The sequence below is a fragment of the Brugia malayi genome (assembly GCF_000002995.4).
Source record: "Brugia malayi strain FR3 genome assembly, contig: Bm_v4_Chr2_contig_001, whole genome shotgun sequence".
Taxonomy (NCBI): Eukaryota; Metazoa; Nematoda; class Chromadorea; order Rhabditida; family Onchocercidae; genus Brugia; species Brugia malayi.
The window spans coordinates 3,344,860-3,368,903 of NW_025062476.1; the positions used below are offsets into that span (position 1 = coordinate 3,344,860).

The 24,044-nt window shown below is 23.6% G+C and overlaps 3 protein-coding genes across 4 annotated transcripts; all 3 read right to left on the minus strand.

The window, feature by feature from the left end:
* Positions 1-1,890: 1,890 nt before the first annotated feature.
* On the minus strand, positions 1,891-7,395 carry Bm5119 (Uncharacterized protein; the record flags this gene model as incomplete). The annotated part of the gene is made up of 12 exons (XM_043078285.1): positions 1,891-1,944; positions 2,398-2,610; positions 2,882-3,020; positions 3,463-3,605; positions 3,888-4,074; positions 4,399-4,545; positions 5,099-5,212; positions 5,739-5,857; positions 6,082-6,237; positions 6,519-6,593; positions 6,862-7,029; positions 7,282-7,395. 12 exons carry the CDS (start codon positions 7,393-7,395, stop codon positions 1,891-1,893), a joined length of 1,629 nt encoding a protein of 542 aa, XP_042934219.1.
* Positions 7,396-9,401: 2,006 nt separating this feature from the next.
* On the minus strand, positions 9,402-9,919 carry Bm13431 (Uncharacterized protein; the record flags this gene model as incomplete). The annotated part of the gene is made up of 2 exons (XM_043078286.1): positions 9,402-9,613; positions 9,838-9,919. The coding sequence occupies 2 exons, from the start codon at positions 9,917-9,919 to the stop codon at positions 9,402-9,404; spliced, it is 294 nt and encodes a 97-aa protein (XP_042934220.1).
* A 5,419-nt stretch (positions 9,920-15,338) lies between these two features.
* Positions 15,339-21,832, minus strand: Bm1071 (Uncharacterized protein; the record flags this gene model as incomplete). Of its 2 annotated transcripts, XM_043078287.1 has the most annotated exons (16): positions 15,339-15,384; positions 15,508-15,566; positions 15,767-15,985; positions 16,242-16,380; positions 16,570-16,712; positions 16,924-17,110; positions 17,490-17,633; positions 17,863-17,973; positions 18,276-18,394; positions 18,775-18,933; positions 19,142-19,219; positions 19,442-19,621; positions 20,199-20,359; positions 20,915-21,071; positions 21,427-21,570; positions 21,770-21,832. In XM_043078287.1, the coding sequence occupies 16 exons, from the start codon at positions 21,830-21,832 to the stop codon at positions 15,339-15,341; spliced, it is 2,109 nt and encodes a 702-aa protein (XP_042934221.1). The 2 variants fall into 2 exon arrangements, with proteins under 2 accessions (XP_042934221.1, XP_042934222.1); XM_043078288.1 differs by lacking the exons at positions 16,242-16,380; positions 16,570-16,712.
* Positions 21,833-24,044: the final 2,212 nt, after the last annotated feature.

A 24,044-nucleotide genomic window follows, 5' to 3' on the forward strand; every position in this document is an offset into this window, starting at 1 on the left:
TGAGAATTGTTGCGGTGATAATGAATGATATGACTGTGCCGAAAAGTATCTTTTAAAAACTGCGCTCGAATCCAATTACATCATTAGATATAGCAAAAAAAAGAAAAAATCTTGCAAACAACTGAAATCCCAGCAAAACAATTGATAAAAAAAATTATTGAATGGTTAATGGTTTAAATATTTTAAAATCATTGTAGAATTAAGATTTGAAAACGTAAAATACTTCAAACTTAATGATGTGTGTATGTGTATGTCAAACCAATAAGAATTTTTGGAAAATAGCACAAAGCAAAAAAGCAAAACAAAAAGAAAGAGGGTGACAATATGTGATGCTATATAAATGAATATCATGACAAAGGTTAATTATTACCTGTGAATTTTATTGTCAACAAAGGAAGTATTTCATAATGAAAACCACAATATTTGTTTGTTTGTTTGAAATATCATGCAAGTAAGAAGGTGGAACAAAGGAAGGTAAAAGTGTACAGGTGAAAATGATAAATGTGAAAATTAGTTCATTACTGACCGTCGTCACTTCATCTATCACATAAATCGTAAGCATAGATATTGGGATGAGTCATCATCGACTGTTCGGTCACTGGGACAATTTGTTTTCCTCTAAATAATTTGCGCCATATTTTACCGCTATTAGCACTTCGATTGGAAATTAAAGTAGACGTGGAACTTCTTGAATTTGCATCGTAAGCATAAATAGTACCATAGAATGTGTCAGTTCTCGATTGCTGCAGGTTAAGAGAATGTTGGTAAGGTTGAATTTCTAGTAAAAAATTTAGCAAAATTATCAAAGAAATAATTATTTAGATAAAATAGCAATGCTATGTTTAGTTAAATTGGAAAATAAGTAAAAAATTTCTTCCAAAAATTAATAAATTCTTTATGATTATTATTATCATTATTATTATTATTATTATCATCATCATCATTATTATTATTATTATTATTATTATTATTATTATTATTATTATTATTATTATTATTATTAATGTTATCACATTTGACTAATAATTGTTTTTGTTATTTTAATAAAAATTTGTTTTGAAATAATAAAATATAAATGTTTAAAATATGAAAAGTTTCCTTTGAAAAATTCAGTTAAATATCATTTCTTCTTGATCACTAAAAGATAGAAATTAATTTTGCCAAGAGCTGGATAACAATTAAAGCAATGAAATTTCTTTCATGCAAATTCTGCTTCATATTCTTTGAGATAATAATTTAGTAAAATCAATTCAATCAGTTAAACAGAAAATGTAAACTATTTGATATCTCATAAAAACTAGTGACATTAAATTAAGATTGAAACTAAACTAAAAATGTTTGACTTTAACTTTTGAAAGTTTGAGGAAATTTTTTTATTAAAATTGAGAATTTGGATGGATGTAATATTGAAAAAAACTAAATTTTCGCGTATTGAGTGCTTATTTTTTCCTTGTTTAATATGAAAAACAAATAAAGAAAAAAGATAAAATGTTGTAGTATTTGAATTAAAAGATTTTGGAAAAAATGATTTAAAAGAAGAAAATTCATAAAATATTTGAAACATATCGTAGTTGACTTCTGTACTATTACAGAAAAATATAAATTATAATTTTATGCATGCATTTGTAGCAATCTAAAAACAAAAAATAATTCACACTTTAAAATAGATTAATCAATTAATTTTTTCTTATAATTTCTCTAAAATATTGTAGAAGGGAATTGAGGAGAATAGCAAAGAGAAGAAAATGCATGTGCAGGAATGAATGCTTTTTACATAGGTAAGTAAGTAAGTAAGTAAGTAACAGGTAATGCAATTAGATAAAGCATGCAAATTATTGCTAAAAAGATGATAAGATTTGGGAATATTATCAATTCACACCTTTTAAACATTTATTGATAAGCATCTGTTGTTGTACTCATTGCGATAGCATTTTCGGATGAATTCTGGAAGATTTCTTTTGCTTTCTCTTTTTTTTTTTTTTTTTTTTGAAAAAAAAAATGTTATGAATTTTATAATTATTTGGATAGAATAAATTTTTTTTTTTGAAGAAAATCTTTTTTCTTTTTCAATTTGTAGAATAGTTTATAGCAATTAATTGGTTCGTTTGTTTCTATTTCATTCTTCGTCTTTTATAGCGCAAATTTTACTCTTTTTTTTTTCAATGTTTGGATTTAAGATATAGAATTTATGCATATAATTTGAAATTTTACATTCAATAGAAAATATAATAGAATTTATTTTAAACTTTAAAAGCTTAAGATTTCAATTTAACAACTAAGTTTTACAATAGGAAGTGATAATTCATAGGTGTATGATAATTTGATAAAGGAAAGCAAATTTTTTACAGATAAAGGAATTTCATAAAATTTTAAAATGAAAGTAACAGGAAAACTAACTTCTTTAAAATCATATTTTCTATTCGTCCTAGCAAGATATCTGATAATGAGTGTTGTGAGAATAATAACTGGAACATAAGATAGCGACAAGACACTAGTTGACATCCAAACACCTTGAACTGGCCGACTTAATTTTTGACTCACCGCTAAACCGGTATTTTCCCAAATATCATAAAAAGGACGACAGATATATGAATTTTTTCGAAAATATTCCTATAAAAATTTCAAGATATCAAAGGATGAAATGGTTTATTTAAAATTCTTTCTTAAAATATTTGCTTACTTTTTTTTTTTTTTTGCTCTTTTTTCAACATATTTTTATTGCATTGCTATTTCTACAACGAAATTATTTTGTATATTTATCTAATTTATTATTTACTTTTATGCTAATTAAATTCAAATTCATTTGTTGTTGTTGTTGTTTCCTTCTCTCATAGTTTTCTTATCGAATTTGTTAAATTTCTCAAACAAAAACAAACCTTACCGTACTATTATAAATACATTCCTTGATATTAGCAACTATATTACTACATTCTTTTTCAATTATTTGAGCACTATCATTAATTATTTCATTCGAATATAAATATTGTTCAATTAGTTGCTGAGTAATAACAACGGTGTAACTAAAATTAAGTAATTTTAATGGTTGAAAGTAAAAATAATAACTTTTACATCCAATTTTTAGCCTTGCAAAACTTATTTATTAATAAATGAATAACAAAGTTAAAATTAAGTTAAAATTATTGAATAATTTTAAAAAATGTCAGAAATGCTATTAGTAAAATAGCTCAGAATGGTTTTATAAATAAGTTAAGCAGAAAATGCTACAGAGAAATACCAAAAAGAAAAAATTCATTTTTTTAAAGATTGATTGCTTTCAATTATTATTCAAATTTTCCGGTAGATTTTCGGCAGATGTATTACTAATCTGTGATATATGAAAGAAACAGGAAAAGAAAAACTTAATCCAGAAAACTATTCAGTAATGGTTGGTTATTTATCATACTTCCTAATAGCACTTCAGCTTATCATTTACTAATCAGTAAGATTTGAAATTATGCTTACTTCATAACTTCGATTAAATTTGATATGTTTTTATTCATATAACTCAAATTATCACGTAGTGATTCATTTAATGCTGTAATATCATCCGAAATGATAAAATTATGTAATTCAGTATTCATATTCTCTAACTGTTCAAAATCTTCCTGAAATGATAATTTTAATATTTTTATGTTTAATAACATCTGTTATCCACGAAACATTTCCGGAAGATAAGACCATTTCTAATCATAAATAAATTTCCGTACTGGTTATCCGAAAAATAATTCCGTTTTTAGTAAGAATACTATGTGATTTACTTTACTGTATAACTTATTAAGCTGGCCATTTTTATTCTACTTCATTTCTTTCCAATTTATATTAATGGAAAAATTTAATGGGAGAATGAGAAAGAATATTTTAGAAATTGAATGAAAATGCCAACTCACCGTAAATTCATTAAAAACCTGTTCTGGAAAATATTGCTTCAAATTTACATTTTTAAGTGCATCAATTGCTTTTTCTCCCTTTTCTTCAATATCTATTTTTTTTATAATTGCATCGATATTAATTAATCTTTCAAATTCTAACGCCGACAGAATGGTTTCATTTTCTTTGCAATACTTTATAATATTACTGAAACTAATTCATTACATATTTCATATTTTATAAGAAAAAAATACAAAATTTGAGATTTCTAGAAAAATTTTCAAATAATAAAAAAAAAAAAAATTAATAATTGATACTATCTTTTACATTTAACAGTAAGTGTACTTTCTTCAGCTAAAATTTAATTTTATTCAAAATTCTTTGATTGATATTTAAAATTTTCCAACTAATCAATGTCTCATCATTAACGGAAAAATTATTGTGAGAATTTCTTTGCGAGAAATACCTGCAAATTAGCTTTTCACGAGATTTAATATTTCATATTCTAAAATTTTTCAATTCAATAATTACCCAATATCTGTCGTGAAATTTTTCTTGTCAATAGGATTTTGTATAGTAAATTGAAATAGCGGTGATATGGTGAAGAAACGCATTTCAGAATCGCGAAATAACGGATTAGAAAGTGCTTCTATACTGTATCCACAAATAAAACTTAGACTGAAAATGAAATATTCGGAAAACTGAAAAAAAAAAAAGTTTCGCTAAGAAAATATTTTCTCTCTTTATGAAAAGGGAACATAATAGCGTCTCTAACTTTTGAAGAAGAAAGATGATTTATTGTTGAAATTTTAAGATTAAAAAATGAAATGAAAAAGCCTTGAAATTATCTTTTAAAAAGTGATTTTCAAAATATGAATCAAAATTTAAGTAAGCTTAAAAAGATTCGAAGCGATATTTATAAGATATTTCAAAGATATTTTTATAAATTTAAATTAGCAAATATGAAAAAATATTAAAAATGCTAAAAATTAAAGGCAGCTGATGATGCATTAATGAGCATTTTTTCATTTTTGCTCTTTAAAATTTATATTTTCCTCAATAAAAAGAAAAAAAAAAACTTTCTATTAATTCTACTAATTAATGGTTGAACAATTAGAGAACAAAGATCATAATAACTGGAAGAATAACGATACGATTAATAGAAGAGAATCTTGAAAATAAACTAAATTGTAAATTTAAAAGTTTTGTAAAAAAAAAGCAAAGAAATTACCTAGCAACAAGCATTATAATCCATCCGGTAAAGAACGCTCCGGCAAGAGCGAATAGACCACAATAGCGCCCCGAATTGAAGAAAACTTTTGAACATTTTGATGAAGATTTACTGCTGAAATTTTAAGATTAAAAAATGAAATTAGAAGGTAAACGTTAAAATTATTTTTTTAAAAAATATTTTAGTGTATGAATGTAAATTTAAGTAAGTTTAGTAATTCTTGAAATAGAACGTTGTATTTTAAATTGCTTTTGTAATAATTTCTCATTCTTTGCTATTTTATTTCTTTTCATTTTTCAAAAGATAAAAAATGAAAAGAAAAAATAAAAAATATTTAGTGCATTAAAAATATAAAAAAAAATATATTGGAATTGATTTGAGCTATCAAAAAACACTTATTTTTTCCAAACAAATCGAATAATTCATTTTTTTAAAACATATTTATAACTTTAATTATATTATAATGAACCAATAATAAAAGTAATGTTTGCATTCCAAAATTTTTTTTTTTTTTTTGATAATTAAAATCATATGACCATTTCTTTAATAGTTGCTAAAAATTAATGATATTTCCACAGCATTTAATATTTTAAATGAATAAGATAAAATAATTTAATTAGAAATTAAATGGAAAATTTACTTTGCATATAATTTTGTTATTCCAGAAAATACAACAATAATAGTAGGAGTAATAACACATAAAGCAGATATCGCTATTACAGCATATAACACATTTGCTAATTGATCAAATTCTCGAGACTAAAATAAATTTTATAATTAACTCACTAATTATAATCCAAAAATTAAAATTAAATTAAATCACAAAATATTTCAGCATTTGTATTACTGAATAAAATTTAGGCATAATTCTAAAAAAAAAAAAAAAAAAAATGAAATAAAATAACACTCTTAAAAAGATCTAAGATTGTTTATTGTTTTTTTTTTTTTAAATTTATAAAAATATATTGAAATAATTTTTTTACTTCGATATATTGCTTATGAATATTGTCCACTTTCTGATTACTCTTCTGGATGAATTTAATAATATTAACACTTCCATTATAAATTATTGCAACCATTTTGATCGCTTCTTTTCCAGCATCATCGATTAATGTATCGGTGCTTTCCAAGATGTCTTTCTAAGGTAATTACAAATACAAGTAAACAAGTCATCAGCAATGATAATAATTTTTTCTTTTTCGAATCTGTTGCAATCAGTAAGGCAAAATGATAAATGATAAAGAGTATCAGTTACTGAATTACTTATTGATCATTATCTTTTTTCATAATTTAATCAGTAAAATAATGATTAATGCATACACAATTTAGTAAAAGTGTGTATTTCAAGTAATATTAATTAATTAACTTATTATCAGTAGAAATTTGATAAGAAATAATTAGAAAGCAATATGATAAGTACCATTTCGTTGCTGTTAAACAATAAATCATCGAGGCTATTCCATGTATTATTCATTTGTTGTACATTGTTGTAGTGCTTAATTTGATCAAAAATTAATTAGTATAATAAATATTAAGCAAAATGCTTTGAAAGAAAAGAACAATAAAAGAAAAGGAAATTTTTTTTTTTTAATAAAATGAAAAATTTGAAATTGATTGAAGTAAACTGATAAGAAAGTAATGTAAAGTGATGGAGCTGTGATGATTATAACATTTAGTAGGCAGATAAAAGTGATAAAAGATAACTGAAACATATGGATGAATAGATAATACAACTTGAATTATAATATGAGAAAAATGCTAACCCCAGTTATTTGATAACCATGACTGATAATATCACTAATCAGCATTGTTAAATTCGATAATTTTTTTTGCAATGGTAACGGTAAACTGCGAATATCACATACAATTTTTTCCAAATATTTAGCAGTTATATTTAATGTCCAACTTATATTTTTTAAATTATTGATTGCCTTGAAAAATTTTTACTTTAAATTTTAATTGATTGAGAATAAACTTTACTATCTTATATCAGCTAATCTATTTAGAACTAAATTGTCTTTGTAAGCCATACAGCGCTAAATTGAAAATGATAAATCTGATAAAATTAAATTGTAAAATCTGACTGAAACTGATAAGAGAATAGACCTAACATCTTTATATTAAAACAGTATTTACTGCAAATTTGTGATAATTAAAATTGAAATTAAATTAACAAAATATACCAATTGCATATTTATGTATCCGTCACTCTCTTTATAATGATTAAATGCATTGCTTGGCAATCGCCGTACAAGACGTTTCATTTTATTGAATAATTTTGGTAATTTCATATCCATTTCACATTTTACATGATCAAAAATAATTTCTGTTACATTTATGACATCTAAAAAACAAAGAATTAATTTTAAAAAATTGTTAATTATATAATTAATTAATTGTCGCACACTTGATATTAATATATTTACAACTATTTGTACTGAAATTTTACATTCTTTGACTGTTAGATGATTAAGAAAAGAATAATAATTATAATATTTAATAAATTAAAATTTTTTTTTCTTCTCCTTTATTAATGAATGAAAAAGAAAAATTTTAACATTTTGAAATTGTTATTAAATGAAGAAATGTGCCATAGAAAATAATAAACATAATTAAGCCAAGCACAAATTACATTTTAATTTGTTAAATTAATTATTGCAATTGCTTTGATTGGAAATTCTTCGAAACATTTTCATAATAGCGCTGATTATTTCAATGAAATTGTATTAATTAATTCAATAATTAATAATTAAAAATAATTAAAATTATTTCAATAAAATACCTTCAGTAATATTTTGGACGAATTTATTAATGTTTTTTGTATTATTAAATGTATGATCGATACTTTCTATGCTTAGCGTTAATGATCCAATCATAATAGCTTGCATTCCAATTAATAATGCCAAATAACCACAAGGAAGCATTTCAAATGAGTTAGTCTAAAAAAACTGCTAATTTTTTAAAATTTTATTTTCTACTATTAAAACATATTATTAGCAAAATATTTAATTTAATAATTATTTAGGAATTAAAATTTTGATCTTCTAAAATACTTAATATTGTAATTTACATAATTAAGACTGTTCTTAAAAGATAAATTATACAGCTAACAAACATTTTTACGCTTTGCACTGCCATAATAACAATATCGACTGCAAAAGAAGAAAAATCCACTTATGGGTAGAAGAAATATAAATGCAAAAGCAATTACTAGCGACAAAAACGCCCAGAACTGAAAAATATTTTATATAAACCTCTTTTTTTTTTTTTCAAATTTGTTTTAAATATCAATTTGAGTCCATTACCGATACGACAAGATGATGTAGTAGTAGTATAGGTTAAGTAAGTTTAAGTAATTTAATCTAAGTTTTTCTTCTGGTTAGCTTTTCTAATGAAAAACTATGCGAAAAGGCGAATGATGTATGTATTAAAGAAAGACAGAAATTCTCCTTCATTAATCTGTTATGCATAAAAAACAAAATTTATAATATAATGAAACAAATTAAATTCTTTGATTATCACTACATAATAATAATAATAATAATAATAATAATACTGGAATAGAGTTAGAGCTTTTCAATTATACTTAGAAATTTTGGATTATAACTAAATTTTGTTCTTACTTTGCTTACAATGTCAAATTAACAAAATTTAACCTGTTTCTGCCAAACAAGAAAAATAGATTGTATAATATCATCAGTTGTTTGTGCAGTAATAATATTACTTAATATCTGCAAAAAAAAACTTAAAATTTAGATCTTTTCTCGATTAGTTCATTTTATAGCAAAAATTAAAATTTTTTGATTATATAATATTATGTGTTATTAGAATAGAATCAGTGCATTTTCAAAAACTAAAATACTTCAAAATATATTAAATTTTTATTTTTAATAATTGATATTATAAAATTTTTTTTTGATGAAAAATTAAATATAAACATTTATGAATACTGTTATAAGATTATTCAGATACAATGTTTTATAATCACTAAATTATTTAGATTTACTGGCTTATAATCATTAACTATTTTAATATTACTATTCAAAATATATATATTTTAATAAGGCAGTTGATAAGCTAAGATAAGCGATAAAGTTAAGAGAGAAAAAAGAGAAGTTAAGAAGGAAAACAGAAAGATACCTAAATAATTCCAAAATTATAAGAATAAAGGAATCACTGAGATGCATTGCTCTATTTGACCTTTTGAACTATTATTATTTCTTATTATCATTGTAAGTTTCATATTATATTTAACAGATTACTTTGCTTTTTTACTATTGCTTAATCTTTTCGACTATTTCATTTAACCTTTAAATCTTATAACTTTACCAACTTGCACATTAGTATCACTAAGTTCGGTTTGCATGCTTTGACATATTTTTTGTGCAATATCGTAGAAAGTATCAATAAAACCAAACGAATAGTTTCTAGAAGTTATCTCTATCGTTTTCTTCAGGCACTGTTCCGGATTGATGTTTTCCAGTGAATTACCACTCATTAAGGCCTCTGAGGTTCCTGATTTCAACATTTTTTCATTAGACATTGTAGCAGCATTGTTTAGTAAGGAAAAATGGATATATAAATCAAAGTTGATAAATTCAAATGAAATTTTAAACTGAAATTTGCATTTCTTATAGATCTATCGATGGTTAAATTAGATTGAAAATTAAAATAAATGCTCAAAGTTACTTTATTTAACTTACTTTATTATTGTCTATTCATAAAAGTTAGTAACTTACTTTCCAGGAAACGGCCATGAATAATAATGAAATATGAAATGATAGTAATTAAGCGTAGATGAAAATATTCAGCAGACATCATTGATCAGAAATTTATAAATTCTATAAAATGAATTATGCAAGAAAAAAAGTGCATTTTCAAATTTTATAGATTCGTATTTGTAAGACAAAAAAATGAGCGCTTTATTTATGAACAAAATTATTATATTATTATTTAGGTGTGATAGCAAAGGGAGATATTAATTAATTAATTAATTAGAAATGAAAACATTCTGATATGCTTATTACATGTATTTCCATTTAATTAAAACGAAATAAACTCAAATTTAATTTAAATTTTGAAACAAAAATGATAAGTTTAAAATTAGAGTAAATATGGCAATAGCGTTGTTGCTTTTGTGATAACTTCAAAAATATTACACAATAATCTTATAATATTTTTATTCAAAATATAATCATATGAAATTATCACTAATAGTATTACTGTATAAGAAAATTTCTTAATAGTACTGCAATAATAGCTAAATAGTCCAAATTAAAATGAAATGTTAAAATTATCAAAATATAAAGCCTTGAATTAAAATTTGCAACATTAAAAATAATATAGGAATTAAAAGGAAGATAAGATCTGAGATGGAATATGCAAAAATTATCATTGATGGAAAAGGAATTATCAGTTTTGTACAGTTGATAAATATTACTTAACACTTAACAGCAAAGTTGTCAAGATATACAACATTCTGATAACAATGTTAACATTTAACAAAGCTTTATTATTTATTGCATTGCTTCTGTTTACCTTTTAGCTTTCTAAAATTTCAAAAAGAATATAAATGTATTTGCAGAATTTTGGTAAATGATATTACTAATTCAGTACGATTCAGAATTCGATATATACAGCTAATAACTTTTTTGAAAAAAATAAAAAAGTTCCACTAATTTTAAACAAAAAATACAGAGCATAATTAATTTTATAAAAAGAATGAAATGAAGAATTTTTTTAAGCTTAAACTGCACTACTGCTATCACAATGAAGTTAAACTTAAAGTTATATTGTTGTTGTAAAATTGAACAGACATTAAAAAATGTATTAAAAAAAATATTAAAAAATAGAAATAAAGTATTATTTCAGCAAGCAAAAAAAATGTGTGTAAATAAATATATGAAATGAAAATAAAATATTACTAAATGAATTTGTTAAGAAAAAGGATGAAAACAAATGAAAATTTAAGAATTAAGGAAAAAAATAACCGAGAAATTTTTATAAAATGAGAAATAATACATTTCAACATTGACAGAATTATTCGAAATTTTCTGATATCCCTACTGTACTGTAGTAAACAAATTATATCATATCATATCATATCACTTTCATCCATTTTATTATTATTTTATTCATTTCATAATATCAATAAATGGATGCAAAATTATTCATTGAAGAATTTCATATATTCTTTTAACAAATAAATTGCAAAATTTTATAACCGAAAATTGGTGAAAAATTCTAATTTTATCTATAAAATAAGATTTAAGTTTCCATCTGAAGAAAAAAAAAAAATAAAAATATTTTGAAAATTTATTACGAAAATAAAATAATTTTATATTTTATCCTTTAAAAGAGTATAAGCGTTTATAGGATTTCAACTGCTTAATAACTGATATGAAGTAATTGAAGTTTATAAATTGTTATTTCTCACAAATCATAACCTTGTGCTACTAATTTATTTCTTTAAATTTTTATTCTCAATTGATAGCTAAGTAATTAATTAGTTTGCTAATTAGTCATCAATAAATCAAACAAATAGTTTTTATTATTATATAATAATTTTATCAAACTTTTTGGTTGCTCGCACAATTAATTCTTATCAGTGATCTAACTAATTGATCGATTTAATTAGCTTTTTTCAGCTAAATGTTTTATGAATTGTTATTAAAAAATAGTTGAATTGTCATCTTCAATTTGTTAATCATTCAATTTTCATAGAAATTTCTACTAATCAAAAATATGGAATATTTGGAATATCTATGAAAGGATTGCAAAAAGTAAACAAAACATTTCAAAATCTAATCTCTCAAATTCTTTGTTTTTTCTTTTTTTTAAAAAAATCACACCTTATTTTTATATATGTGAATCATACTGGAAAGGATGAACTTCTAAGAGTATTACTAAGGTTTTTAGCAAGGAATTTTTTTCTTTTTTTTTGAAACAGAAGGAAGAATGGAATGCCAAAAGCGGAAAAGTTTTTGCAAAGAGTTATGAAATTAAAAAGCTGAAAATATTTTCGGATTGATTTATTTGTTTGCTTTTTCACTTTCAATTATGCATTTCAAAACAGTTATGAACGATGTCAAGCTTTGATTAAAATTTTAAAATATTATTATCAGAAGAAGGAATAATATATCCGTTAGCAGTTTGTCGTTGTGTAATAAAGTCCTAAAATTCAATAAATATTGTTAGAGTAGACGACAATATTCAACAATGTTTGTTGTCACTGAAATTGAAATGCTAAGCTCAAGTAAACATTTTAGTATAAAATAAATCAATTAAAAAGAGTTTTTTTATTTAAAAGAAAAAAAAAAACATTATAATAATTAGTGAGAAGGATTGAAATCTATTTCCAGCCAAATGGTATAATTACAGTTTAAATTAAATTAGGTGCAAAATTTAGTTTCTATGAAATAGATCTAAACAATGAATGCTATAAAAATTTTGAAATGAATCTTAATTCTTAAAATGGAATGAATCAAAAGAATTAAAATGAAAGACTTATTTAAATAGTTCATTTGGTATTTGTTAAATTTTCTAGTTTAGAACAGAACTTCAATAGAACGGAAATGGTCAAGGGAAATATTAATGAGAGCTAATTAAGAATGATTTGAAAATTGAAATGGGAAAGATATAGAACGATTGTAAGTTATGAGAAAAGTTTAAATAATTTGAAATACAAATAATGATCAAACATTCAATCATTAATACTAATTAACCCGATGAAATGAAATTTGATTCATCTAAATTAGAAATTACAGTGTCATACGGACTAGCACACTAATAAAATATTCCATAAAAAGAATGAATTGATTAAATTCATTTCAAAAATTATAAAATTTTTATAAAAAACTGATGCATTATTTATCATTCAATAAAATGAAAATTTTATTTTGTAAAATTTCGCCTTCTGTTTGTGAGTAATCATGTGATCATCAAAATATGTGTATGAAATAGGAGAAAAAGATTGGAAGAAGGAAAAGCGATTTATTGATAAATCATAAATTTGTAAAGAATTTATGCAAACACAAATTTATAATTGTCATTCAAACAATTTCCAAGTAATGTTATCTATCAATTAAATATTTGCATATTCTGAAGATGTCAAAACTTACAAATTAAATTGTTAAAATGTAAAAGCAATTTAAATTATGTCGAATTCATCGCCACAATACAAACAGAACGAATAATATTTCTCAGATATAACACTAAATAAAAGAGAAAAACAAAAATTTCCGGAAATTATCTCATTCAATTCATGTTTTATTATTAATGAAATGCACCAAAGGAAAAACAATAAAACAAAAACAAAAACAAAAAAAAGCAAAAAGAAAAAAGAATGAATAATCAAAAATGAATAATAGCATTGAGAGTAATTACAGCGAACTAAAATTTCTCATTTTTGTTTTAAATCTCAAAATGATATTAACTTTATTGTCTTATACAATCAAAGATTATTAAATTTACTTTTGTTGTGTTATATCATCAAAAATAAATTATTTTAATTTTCTAATAGTTTTAAATAAATGCTAGATTAATCAAAAATTATGATAAAAAAACTTTTCTTCAAAACGTTCGTTTTTCATTTTTCTTCCATTTCTTCCTTAACTATATATCTTTTATACTTGCAATTTTTATAGTTCAATGTTTCATTTACGTAATTATTTACAATAAAAGTTACGTGAAAAAAGGAAAGTCTTACGTTAACACGTTTAATTGAGAGTAAATACCAGGTAGCATACTGCGAATGCATAATTTTAGGGAGAGAGAGAAATTTCATAGAGCAAATTGAAAAATTAATTAAAATAAAAGTTAAATCTCTCAGATTTTGTTATGAACATTTTTTAGAGATAGCAAATATGCAAATTTATATTTCCATTTTCCTATAATTTCTTTTTAATTCGAGAATTTTTATTTTTTGGCCGTAAACTTTTTTTTTTTATTTTTTTTTTTTTTGGTATAATTTCATTGCTTCTCATTTTATGCATTTTGCCTTTTCATTGCATTGTTATGATTTCAATTTCAAATGGTTTTAGTTTTGATGAGTCATACTTTGATGTTTATTGTTATATTTCTTTTGCTATTTCTTTTACAATGCTATTATTTGACGAGTAATTCAAAAATGTTTTGGACTGTCATTCCGAGGTACACACACGCACACACACACGCACACGCACGCATAACACTTATGTACGTGGCACGTGCAAATGAAAAATTTACTGTGGCGGCAAAGATAATTCAAAGGATAAAAAAAAAAATGTTATCATAAATAAAATCTTCGATTGTTGCATTATAAAATTTCAACGCACGTAAATATTTGATTTCATATACAGCAAAAAAAAAAAAAAAAAAAAAGATCAAAAAAGAAAGCTTAAAGAAATTTTCAAATGTTATAAGAAAAAATTTAATTGTGAACATTTTTACTATTTTAAACAATTTTAAAAAAATTAAAAACGCCTCTTTGAAATATGCAATAGTTTCAAATTGTGTTTAATGTTAGCAATTGATAACGTTGCATATATTGTTAAAATGAAATCAAAATAATTCATTTAAATATCTTTGGACTTTTTTTAAAATTTATCACCAAACATTTAAATCCATTCATTTTTAGTATTTGAAAAATTTTCTCGATGTATTTCTCTTTATTAGCTTTATTAAGAATTATCTAAATATTTGAAAGCTAATGCTACTTTATCATCGTTATCATTCTAAATTATAACTCTCATTATCAATTCATTTTTTTCACCCAGTGCTTATATGTCATCACCATTACACAACAATGAAAATATTTAGTATTAAAAAAAAATTAATTTCTGTATTACTAATAAATGAATCAGCACAGTTTTAAAGTAGAACCACTGTATCAGACATTAGAATTTCAGAAGGTTACGAAGATTCAAATAATCAGTGTTATCATAAGCTTTTGCTGAGAAGTCTTACTTATTTCAGGTATCTCTTATAATCCCCTTTCATTGATAAATTAATCAATAATGCTAAATAATAAGCTATTTAATACTGTTGTGCTCTCTTATCGTCTTTCATTTCAAATTTAAAGTGATTAAAGAATATTTTACTTCAAATACGTTAACAATTGCGAGTTCAAAAAATATTAAAAGAAAACATTCGTTGCATATATGGCACTAAGAAGACAAATGAAAATCTTAAGAAATTTAAAAATCAAAACTAAAATTCTGCTCACTTAGCCAGAATTTTTTTTTCGATAGAAATTCTGTTTTTAATATGTTATCGTTGAACTTGTTTCCGTATCACTAAAGTTATTCCTGAAATGCAATAATTATTTTAATATGCTTAACTTATATTTACACGAAAGAAAAAAGTTGTCGTCAATAAGATTTGCATCAATGAAGAGTTCTAATTTAAAAAACAATTTCAATTAAACTTACTCTCTTTGAAGGTTGCGGAAGTTTCTTTCGTTACCTCTCCTTATGTTTAGATCATATCTCTGAAATTAAATCAAAATGACATATTGTGCTTTTGCATATCAACATAAAATTGTATTATTACTATGTATTAACTAAAAATTAGAAATAAAATTGCTTAAATAAATAGTCAAATTTACATAAGAAATTAAACTGAACTACTAAAATTTAAGATTTAAAACGTGAAAAAAAGAATAAAATTTAATTATTGTGAAATTATTACATTTTGTGACCTTCGTTCGAAATTGTTATTTAAAGAAAAGAAAAAGGTTGATATACATAAAACAATTATAATAATAGCTAGAAAGCATATTGCTATGATAGCAGCAGATGACCAAATTCCATGGATTGGTCTACTGAACTGTTTACAAAATATAGTACCCACATTAACTAAGGTATCATAAAATGGTCGACATATGAATGAACCATTTAGCAAATGAAACTGAAATAAATTCAATATTAAAAAGAAAAAAAAAATTATTAATAACTTAAAATCTCAGGGAAAAATTAAATAGGCCAAAATATTTTTTAATATAATTAAAGTTTGAAGCTTATGAGAGAAGCATAAAAGTATTTCAAATAATGTCAGAAAAATCATTGAATATCGCATAGTGTCTTTATGATCTTTAAAATTTTGCTAAACTTCAAAAAATTCAAAATTTGCTAGCTTCTAGAAAATTTCTGATTTTCATTTCAACCTTTGCGTACAACACGCGACGAGAAATATCGTTAATTGTTAAATTATATTCATATGAAATTGTTTGTTGTGCAATGAGTGTGAAATTTTCAGAATTCAAAGAACGCTTAACGACTTCAATCACATTTTTTTCCATTTCTCTATAAATCTAATACATTTTGCTAAATTTGTTTCTACAAATTTTTCATAAATAAGTAAATAAATAAATAAGAGGAAATATTCAAGAGAAAAAAATTTTATTTATAAAAATTTATATTAGTTTGTATAAATTATCGTATGTATTGATAGCTCTAAAATTTATGCATATTTATCAAATATTATAAACTAACGTCATTATTTTAAGCAACTCAATCATTTGACCCTTAACATTTGCAAATGAAACGTTTAATAATTGCTCTTGTTCAGCGATACTTAAAGGAACGACATAGTTGAATAAATTCTCTTTCAATTTAACCAATTCTTTGGAAGTATTCTAAAAAGTATTGTGGAAGTAAAGTGAAAGTATTCCACTTAACATTACTTCTGTTATCACTACTCTAATGTTTATGCTTCACGCAAATTTTCACGTATCAAATCATAGAAATTTATCAAATCAATTCAAATCGTATCAAATCATAACGAAGTTATTCAATAAGTCCAAAAAAGTTATTTAAAAAAAAAAAAAAAAAATTAGTAAAACTAACATTAAATTCACGGATTTGGCTCTCATATAAACTTGACCTAATGAACTTTCTTTCAATTAGCTTTTTAGTATGCTCTGCAGCATTCGGTAAATATTTCATATGCATTTGTTCATAATATTGCAAGAAAGATTCCATTTTCAATGCTGATAATATCGACTTGTGATTTTTGCACTGATAAAGAAATTCGCTACAAAATTGCTAATAAGTTAATGCTAATTATATATTGCAAGAAATTTAGTATTATCAAGACTATTGATAAATGAATTTTGCAAAATGATAAAATTCATTGTAAATTACGACTAGCTTAATTAGTCAAAAATTAGTATATTTACAGGAAAAGAAAAAATTAAAAAAAATCAATCTAAAAACAAATCAATAAACAAATCAATAAATTTATTACTAGTTTCATTTTTTTTTTTTTTTTCAACAAAAAATAAATTAGATGAAAAAAGAATTTTTTTTTTGAAAAATAAATAATTTTCCTTTTTTTTTTTTCTTTCTTTCAAGAAAACTATAAAGTCTTAAACTTTTTTAGCAAGAAAATAGCTGAAGGATGAAAAAATTACCCAATACCAGCGGTTAATTTAGAGAAATTAATCAAATTTGTGACAGCACGATTAAAATACCATGAACGATACAAATGCATTTGTTTGTCGTGAAAAAATGGTTGACAAATAGTTTCCACACTAAAGCCACCCATGAATGTTATGCTATAAAAGTTAGTAAACTATTATCAGATTAAAAAATAATTTTTTTATTTGTTTTTAAAGTCTTTTTTTTCTTATTTCTCAATTAATTTCCTTAATTAGAAAAAGAAAAATGGTTGTTGAATTAAATAAATTATTCAATTTGACGTAGCTAAAAGATTTAATGCTTCTATCTTATCACTAAAGAATACCATAATTTAGAGTTATTTTATTTCTAGGACATTACGGAAACCTTGCAATTAACATCGTAATCCATCCGGTAAAAAATGCTGCTCCAGCGGTTTGCAAAGACCATAAACCGGCACATCTCCAGTTTGCCTGTTGAGCAAAACGATACCTATCACTACAATTTGATATAGTTTAATAGAGGAATTTTTTTTTTTTTTTTTTTTTTTTTTTTTTTTTTTTTTGTAAAAAAAATTACAAATCATGACAAAGCAAACAATTTCTGTGGGATTTTTTGATTTCATATTTCATGTGTGATTTAATTTGTATTAAAGTTTATTTTTGATTAACTATCTTTTTATTTTTAGTGAATATAAAATCTAATTTCATTAAAAATATTAAATTTTTTCTCTCACAATATTAATTAAATTAATACAAACAAATTTTTAATCATTTAATTGGTATATTACAATAGCATACTTTCTTATCAGCATATATATACCACAAGTTATTACTATAATTGATGGTATAATAACAAGTAGTACTGGAACAATTGCAAAAATAGAAATTGAAAAAATTGCTGCTTTAAATGCTGGATTCTGAAAATGACATACCTTATATATGCATAATTTACCTGTTATAAAACATTAATTGAAAGAGAAAAAAACTTATTGAACTTTGCCTTAGCATTGAAAATTATCAGTGCTACAGCATTGATAATGATCATAACTAAAAACATTTGTTTAGGTATATTATCATGGGTAATGCTGTAACTAAATGTACACTGTGATTATAATTAATTTAGTTCCAATAATGTAAAAACATTAAGACAATGTGAGTGTAATAATAATAATAATAAACAAATGATAATAATATTTGCTGTTACATTTATTTGCAATTAATTAATTTCCACCAATTTCAGATTATCAATTTTATTTATCATAACACATTGATATGCCAGGATAAAAAAACAAAATACCTTTAGAGGTGTTTTTATTAAATTATTGATTTTCTGATATCCTTCTTGAATGATGAAATGTAAATTAGAAATTATTTGTCCCATCTTCATAATAATCAAATTGTTTTTTCTCAATGTGACATTAATAAAACTGTTTGATGGCTTTAATGTTAAGCTAATCTGTAAGCTATTGAAAAGATAAATTACAATAAGTTCCACAATAAATTTAATAGATGCAAAAAGAAATTTAGATTATCGATTGAAAATTCAAAGAGCTATATGGCAAAAATTATTGGAATAAAAATATGAAAATTTTTCAAAAATTGCTTTTTTCATTTATTTTTTAAATTTTAAATGTGAAATCAAAATTAGCACAGAAATAAACGACCATTTTGATGATATCGTCCGAATAAAATTCAACATTATTCCGTGTATTATTTGCTGCTTTGTATATATCATTGTACTGCTTAAATTTTTTAAATTAATATCGCAGTCTATGTACTTTGAAATTAGAATTGTGAATTGCACTTATGAATTTAAATAAGTATGAAATAATGACAGACGCATATATACTATTTTTAAAACAAAAAATGGCATCAAAATAATAATTTTTTCAGTTTTGCTATCATCGATATACGTCGATTTGTCAAAATCAGAATGTCTGACTTCAAATAGTTTGAGGAATAACCTGTAATAAAGTTATCAAATGATTTTCAATCATTTCTAATGTATCGATCATATTTTGCATAGATGATTGCTGATATAGAGTTTTCGGTAAATTATTTGCCAATGATTTCGTTGATTTGATTGCTAGTGTGATATTACCTATGAAATTGGTGACATTTTTGATTTGAAATCTTTCAATCACCTAAAAAAATTCATTTTTTTAAAAAAGTTTGATCTTATCAAAAAATTTTGTTTTCGATTTTTGTTAGCTATTACAATTATAATTTGATCTAATACAAGTGTTTCACTCTTTTCTACGAATTGACAAAATCAAATAAAAAAGTTGAAAAAATATTTGTTACATATATATGTGTGTAAATGTTTGAAGCAGAAAAAAAGAAATAAATTTTTGGATAGGGCTTAAAATTTTAATGAATTTTAATAAAATTTGCAGTGATATTTCATTTCAAGATTTTCATTCAGTTTAAATTGACATTAAATTATCTGATTATTCGATGCAGTAAATATTTCTAATTTTGCAGTTTATTGAACAAAAGAATTAACAGAATTAACATGAATAGCATTAATTTTAGTTTGTAATACAAACTGTTTTTTGCAAACTTTGAATTGTCTAACTTTCACTAAACAACAATTTGAACTTATTAAATTTTCCCTTTAAAAATTTTGAAATTATATGTGAAATGATTATAGAGTGACAATGCATAATTTCACAAATTAATTTATGGGAATAACGAAAATTGAAAATGAAAATGATATACCTGTGGCAGTGATATGATCGGACAGTGCTGTTTAAGTGATGCAAATATTTTGTTTGGTAATCGATGAATGGAAATATTAATTCGAGCAGACAATTTTTTGAATGTTTCATTCAGCTTGCAAGTTAGATCAGTGAATGTAGTATTAGTGAGAAGATTGATATCTATTTATAATAATATTTATAAACTAAATGCTAATTGTTAAAAATAGCTAATTTTGAATTCAAATTTTACTTAAATGAATAACTTTTTTTTTTTAATAATAAGCTGGAAAAAATGAAGTATCATAATTGAATTCAGCTTAAAAGGAAAAGTAAATAGAGCAGAATGAATATTTTAATAATCTCAGCTGCAAACTTTGCCAAAAATCAATTATTTCACTAAACGAATTGCACTGAAGGATGAAATAGCTTGGAATTATTTTTCAAACTACTCAAAAACTTAAATAACTTAAAAGTAATTTTAATAGAACACACGCATAGATTTCTGTAATTATTTGAACATTCGAAAAATGATTTGAAATGTTCAACAGATTGAACATAATTGTGATTCCTTTCAAATTAACAAATGTAGCTCTGATTAAATCAGCTTTTTGATGTCAAAATCCTTATTTTGAGATTAAAATTATATGATAAAAAAAAAAAAAAAAAAAGAATGGAACCAGAATTATCAAATATTCCATTTTAAATGAAAAATTTATTATTAATTTAAAAAATAACCTGCATAAATAGCATCCATTGATCGATCGATTTCATTCGATCCAATTATAGCATAACTAACACTCTCGATATAAACAATCATTAGCATTAGAATTACAGCGATTACTATTGTCATCATTGTTAGACTTAATGCAAATAGATATTTCGATGTTTTACTCTTAAAAGAAAATATTGAAAAGTTAGTTTTTTCTTTTTTTTTTAGTGCATAAAAATTTTAAGTAAACTTTGTTGTTATTTCTCATTTATACAAATGCAAAAATTTAATTTTTCTTTCTTAAAAAAATATAATTTTGATTTAGTATGAAATCAACTTTAATTTGATGTAAATAAAATGTTACAATTGATTTCTTTCTTACTAGAAATATTCAAATATTTATTTATTTCCTTTCGCTTTTCATTAACTTCATGAAATTTTCACTATCAAATTCAAACTTTCCATACTATCTTAAGTGAAAATTAACACTTACTCGATCAGCAATAACTAATTATCCAATTACTACTGCAAAACTTACCTCTTCGGTAATTTCTAAAGCTTCAGACGATGATAATGAATCAGCAGTAGCACAACTGCATGAATCACAAAAGAACAAAATGCCACAGATTGGTAGTACTACGATGTAAACTGCACTTGATATTAGCACTACCATTGCCCATGGCTAGAAATATTGTAGTAATACTACAGAAGGAAGAAATTATTGATCTGATACATTACTTAGTGCTTATTGTTTTGTAAACAATAATTATTATAACAATTATTATTAACATTACTATTATTATTATTATTAATAATTATTATTTGAAATTGTATGAAACGTTTCATTAAGTATCAACAAATTAATATGCAAAATTGCAAACTTGCTGTAGCAGGAAATGATAGATATTTTCAGCTTGAAAATGATTATTCGATGATAAGATCATATCTACTAACTTCTGCAAAATAAAAATTCATTGCATATTTCATAATTTATTTCTCTATTATTTTATTTATTAATTATTAAAACCAATTCATCAATAATATATTACTAGATAACTTTTTTGATAATTTTGCTAGGAAATGAATAATTAGATAATAATTCTCGAGACATATACCTTTTGATAAAAATCGCTCATTGTTGTTTGCATATGATAACATATATTTTGAACAAAATTATAAAATGAATTCATGAAACCAAATGAATAATACACTTGTGTTAGATTAATTTCTTCTCTCAAACATTTCGGTGATAAATCTTCTATTCGTGATATATTGATAGCAATAACTGAATAACTTTAATCCATTGCTATTTTTTACATAAATTTCAAAATTTATTACTATATATAAAAGTAAAGTATGGATAGCATATTCTAAGATTCCATTTCATTATCTTTACATTGTTAGAGTAATAGTTGAGCTAATTAATTCTTTAAATATACATGTTGATAGTATAACATAAGTAAAATGGTAGCATCTTATAATATATTAATAACTTGAATAAATTAACTAATAGTATTTCAGTTAAAATATTGTTAAACTAAAGAAATTATGTGTGTGATTTACCTTGATTAAAATGCAAAAATAAAAGAGAAATTATGACAATAAATTTCATCTTTTTTAAAGCACCGAACAATTCTGTAAATTTTCCTTTTTCTTATATCCAATAACGATAATAATAATGCCAATATTTTATTCCAATTATTATTTTATCATTTTAAGATAATTTTGCATAACTATTTAACTGATTGATATTGAAATTCATCATCAATTAGCTTTTTTGAAGTACTGTCAACTTTAAATTTCATGGTTTGACTTTCTTCATTTTCATATAAACTCCAATAAATAATTCATCCTCAGCTGTGATTTACTGTAAAAACTTTGACAGAGATCATAGATTATTTACATGTACCCACTAATTAACTTCTATCTTTTACTTTACAAAGCTATAATTTCTCCATGCTATATTATGAAAAATATCTATGAATGTTCTCATTGATAGCTTTTAGTTTTCACGTAAATACACAAAGCACTTTACAACTTATAATTCACATGTCTGATATCAGTTCTCGAAAGTGATAAAATATTTTTTTAAAATGATAAAATGTATACGATAATAAATGTTAACTATCCAAGTTAAAACATTAGGCATCATGCAAATAATGATAGCGTGTTGTTACATATAATTTATAAGAAATATATGCTTCAACTTATGCAATCTTAATGAAATTCAACTCCAACTTGAAAATTATTTTCGTTAAATTGGTAACAAATGTTTTGGACAAATACCGATAAACTATTCTGATAAAATTAGACAACTTCGGGTAATTGCTACCGAACAGTAGAGTGATATATTCATACAATACAATATCATATCACTTATTCCTTTAATACTTTAAATTTATCATATGCATTAATGAAATTTTGAATAATTTGCACGACATGTACAATGTTTCATTGTCGAGAACATGTATAGATGTTGAATTTCGAAATACCCATTTGCTGTCAACAATGGAAAATTTCATCAAATATTCCAAGCAAATATTAAATTTAATTTCTATACCTTCCTAAGCCAATCCACTAAATCCTAGATGACAGCAAATAATTTTGCATACAAAAATACGCGATTAGCCATCCGATCAACTGTAACTACACTCACCGAATCACCTTTAATTCAACTCAGTATCCGGACTTCTCAATATCGATCGATCAACTATCTGTCAACGGAACTGTCAAGCCTTTCCGAACCTTTTTATATTCCCATTTTAAGCATATGTCCTACCCTTTCATTTATGCAAACCTCCAATCCTGCTACCACTTCATTCACTGAACGAGAAAATGACCAGAGCACTTAAAAAAAAAAAATTAAATTCAAACTGCAGATATGAAAAGAATGTTTCCTTAAAAATGAAGAAAAAATCCTCTCCTGTTCCTGAATTTTTGTACGAAAAACCTGAGACAACACAGAATCCAACTTCAACCACTTAAACAAACGATTTGGATCAAGAAACGAAGTTTTATATAATTAAATTAACATTAACATAAATGCTTTAGACCATGCAGTAAGATTTATCACAGACAAAGATAACTTGATAAAGTAAGCTACTGAGACTAAGATATATATAGCACAACAGGAATATTTTACAAAAATTTGTTGAC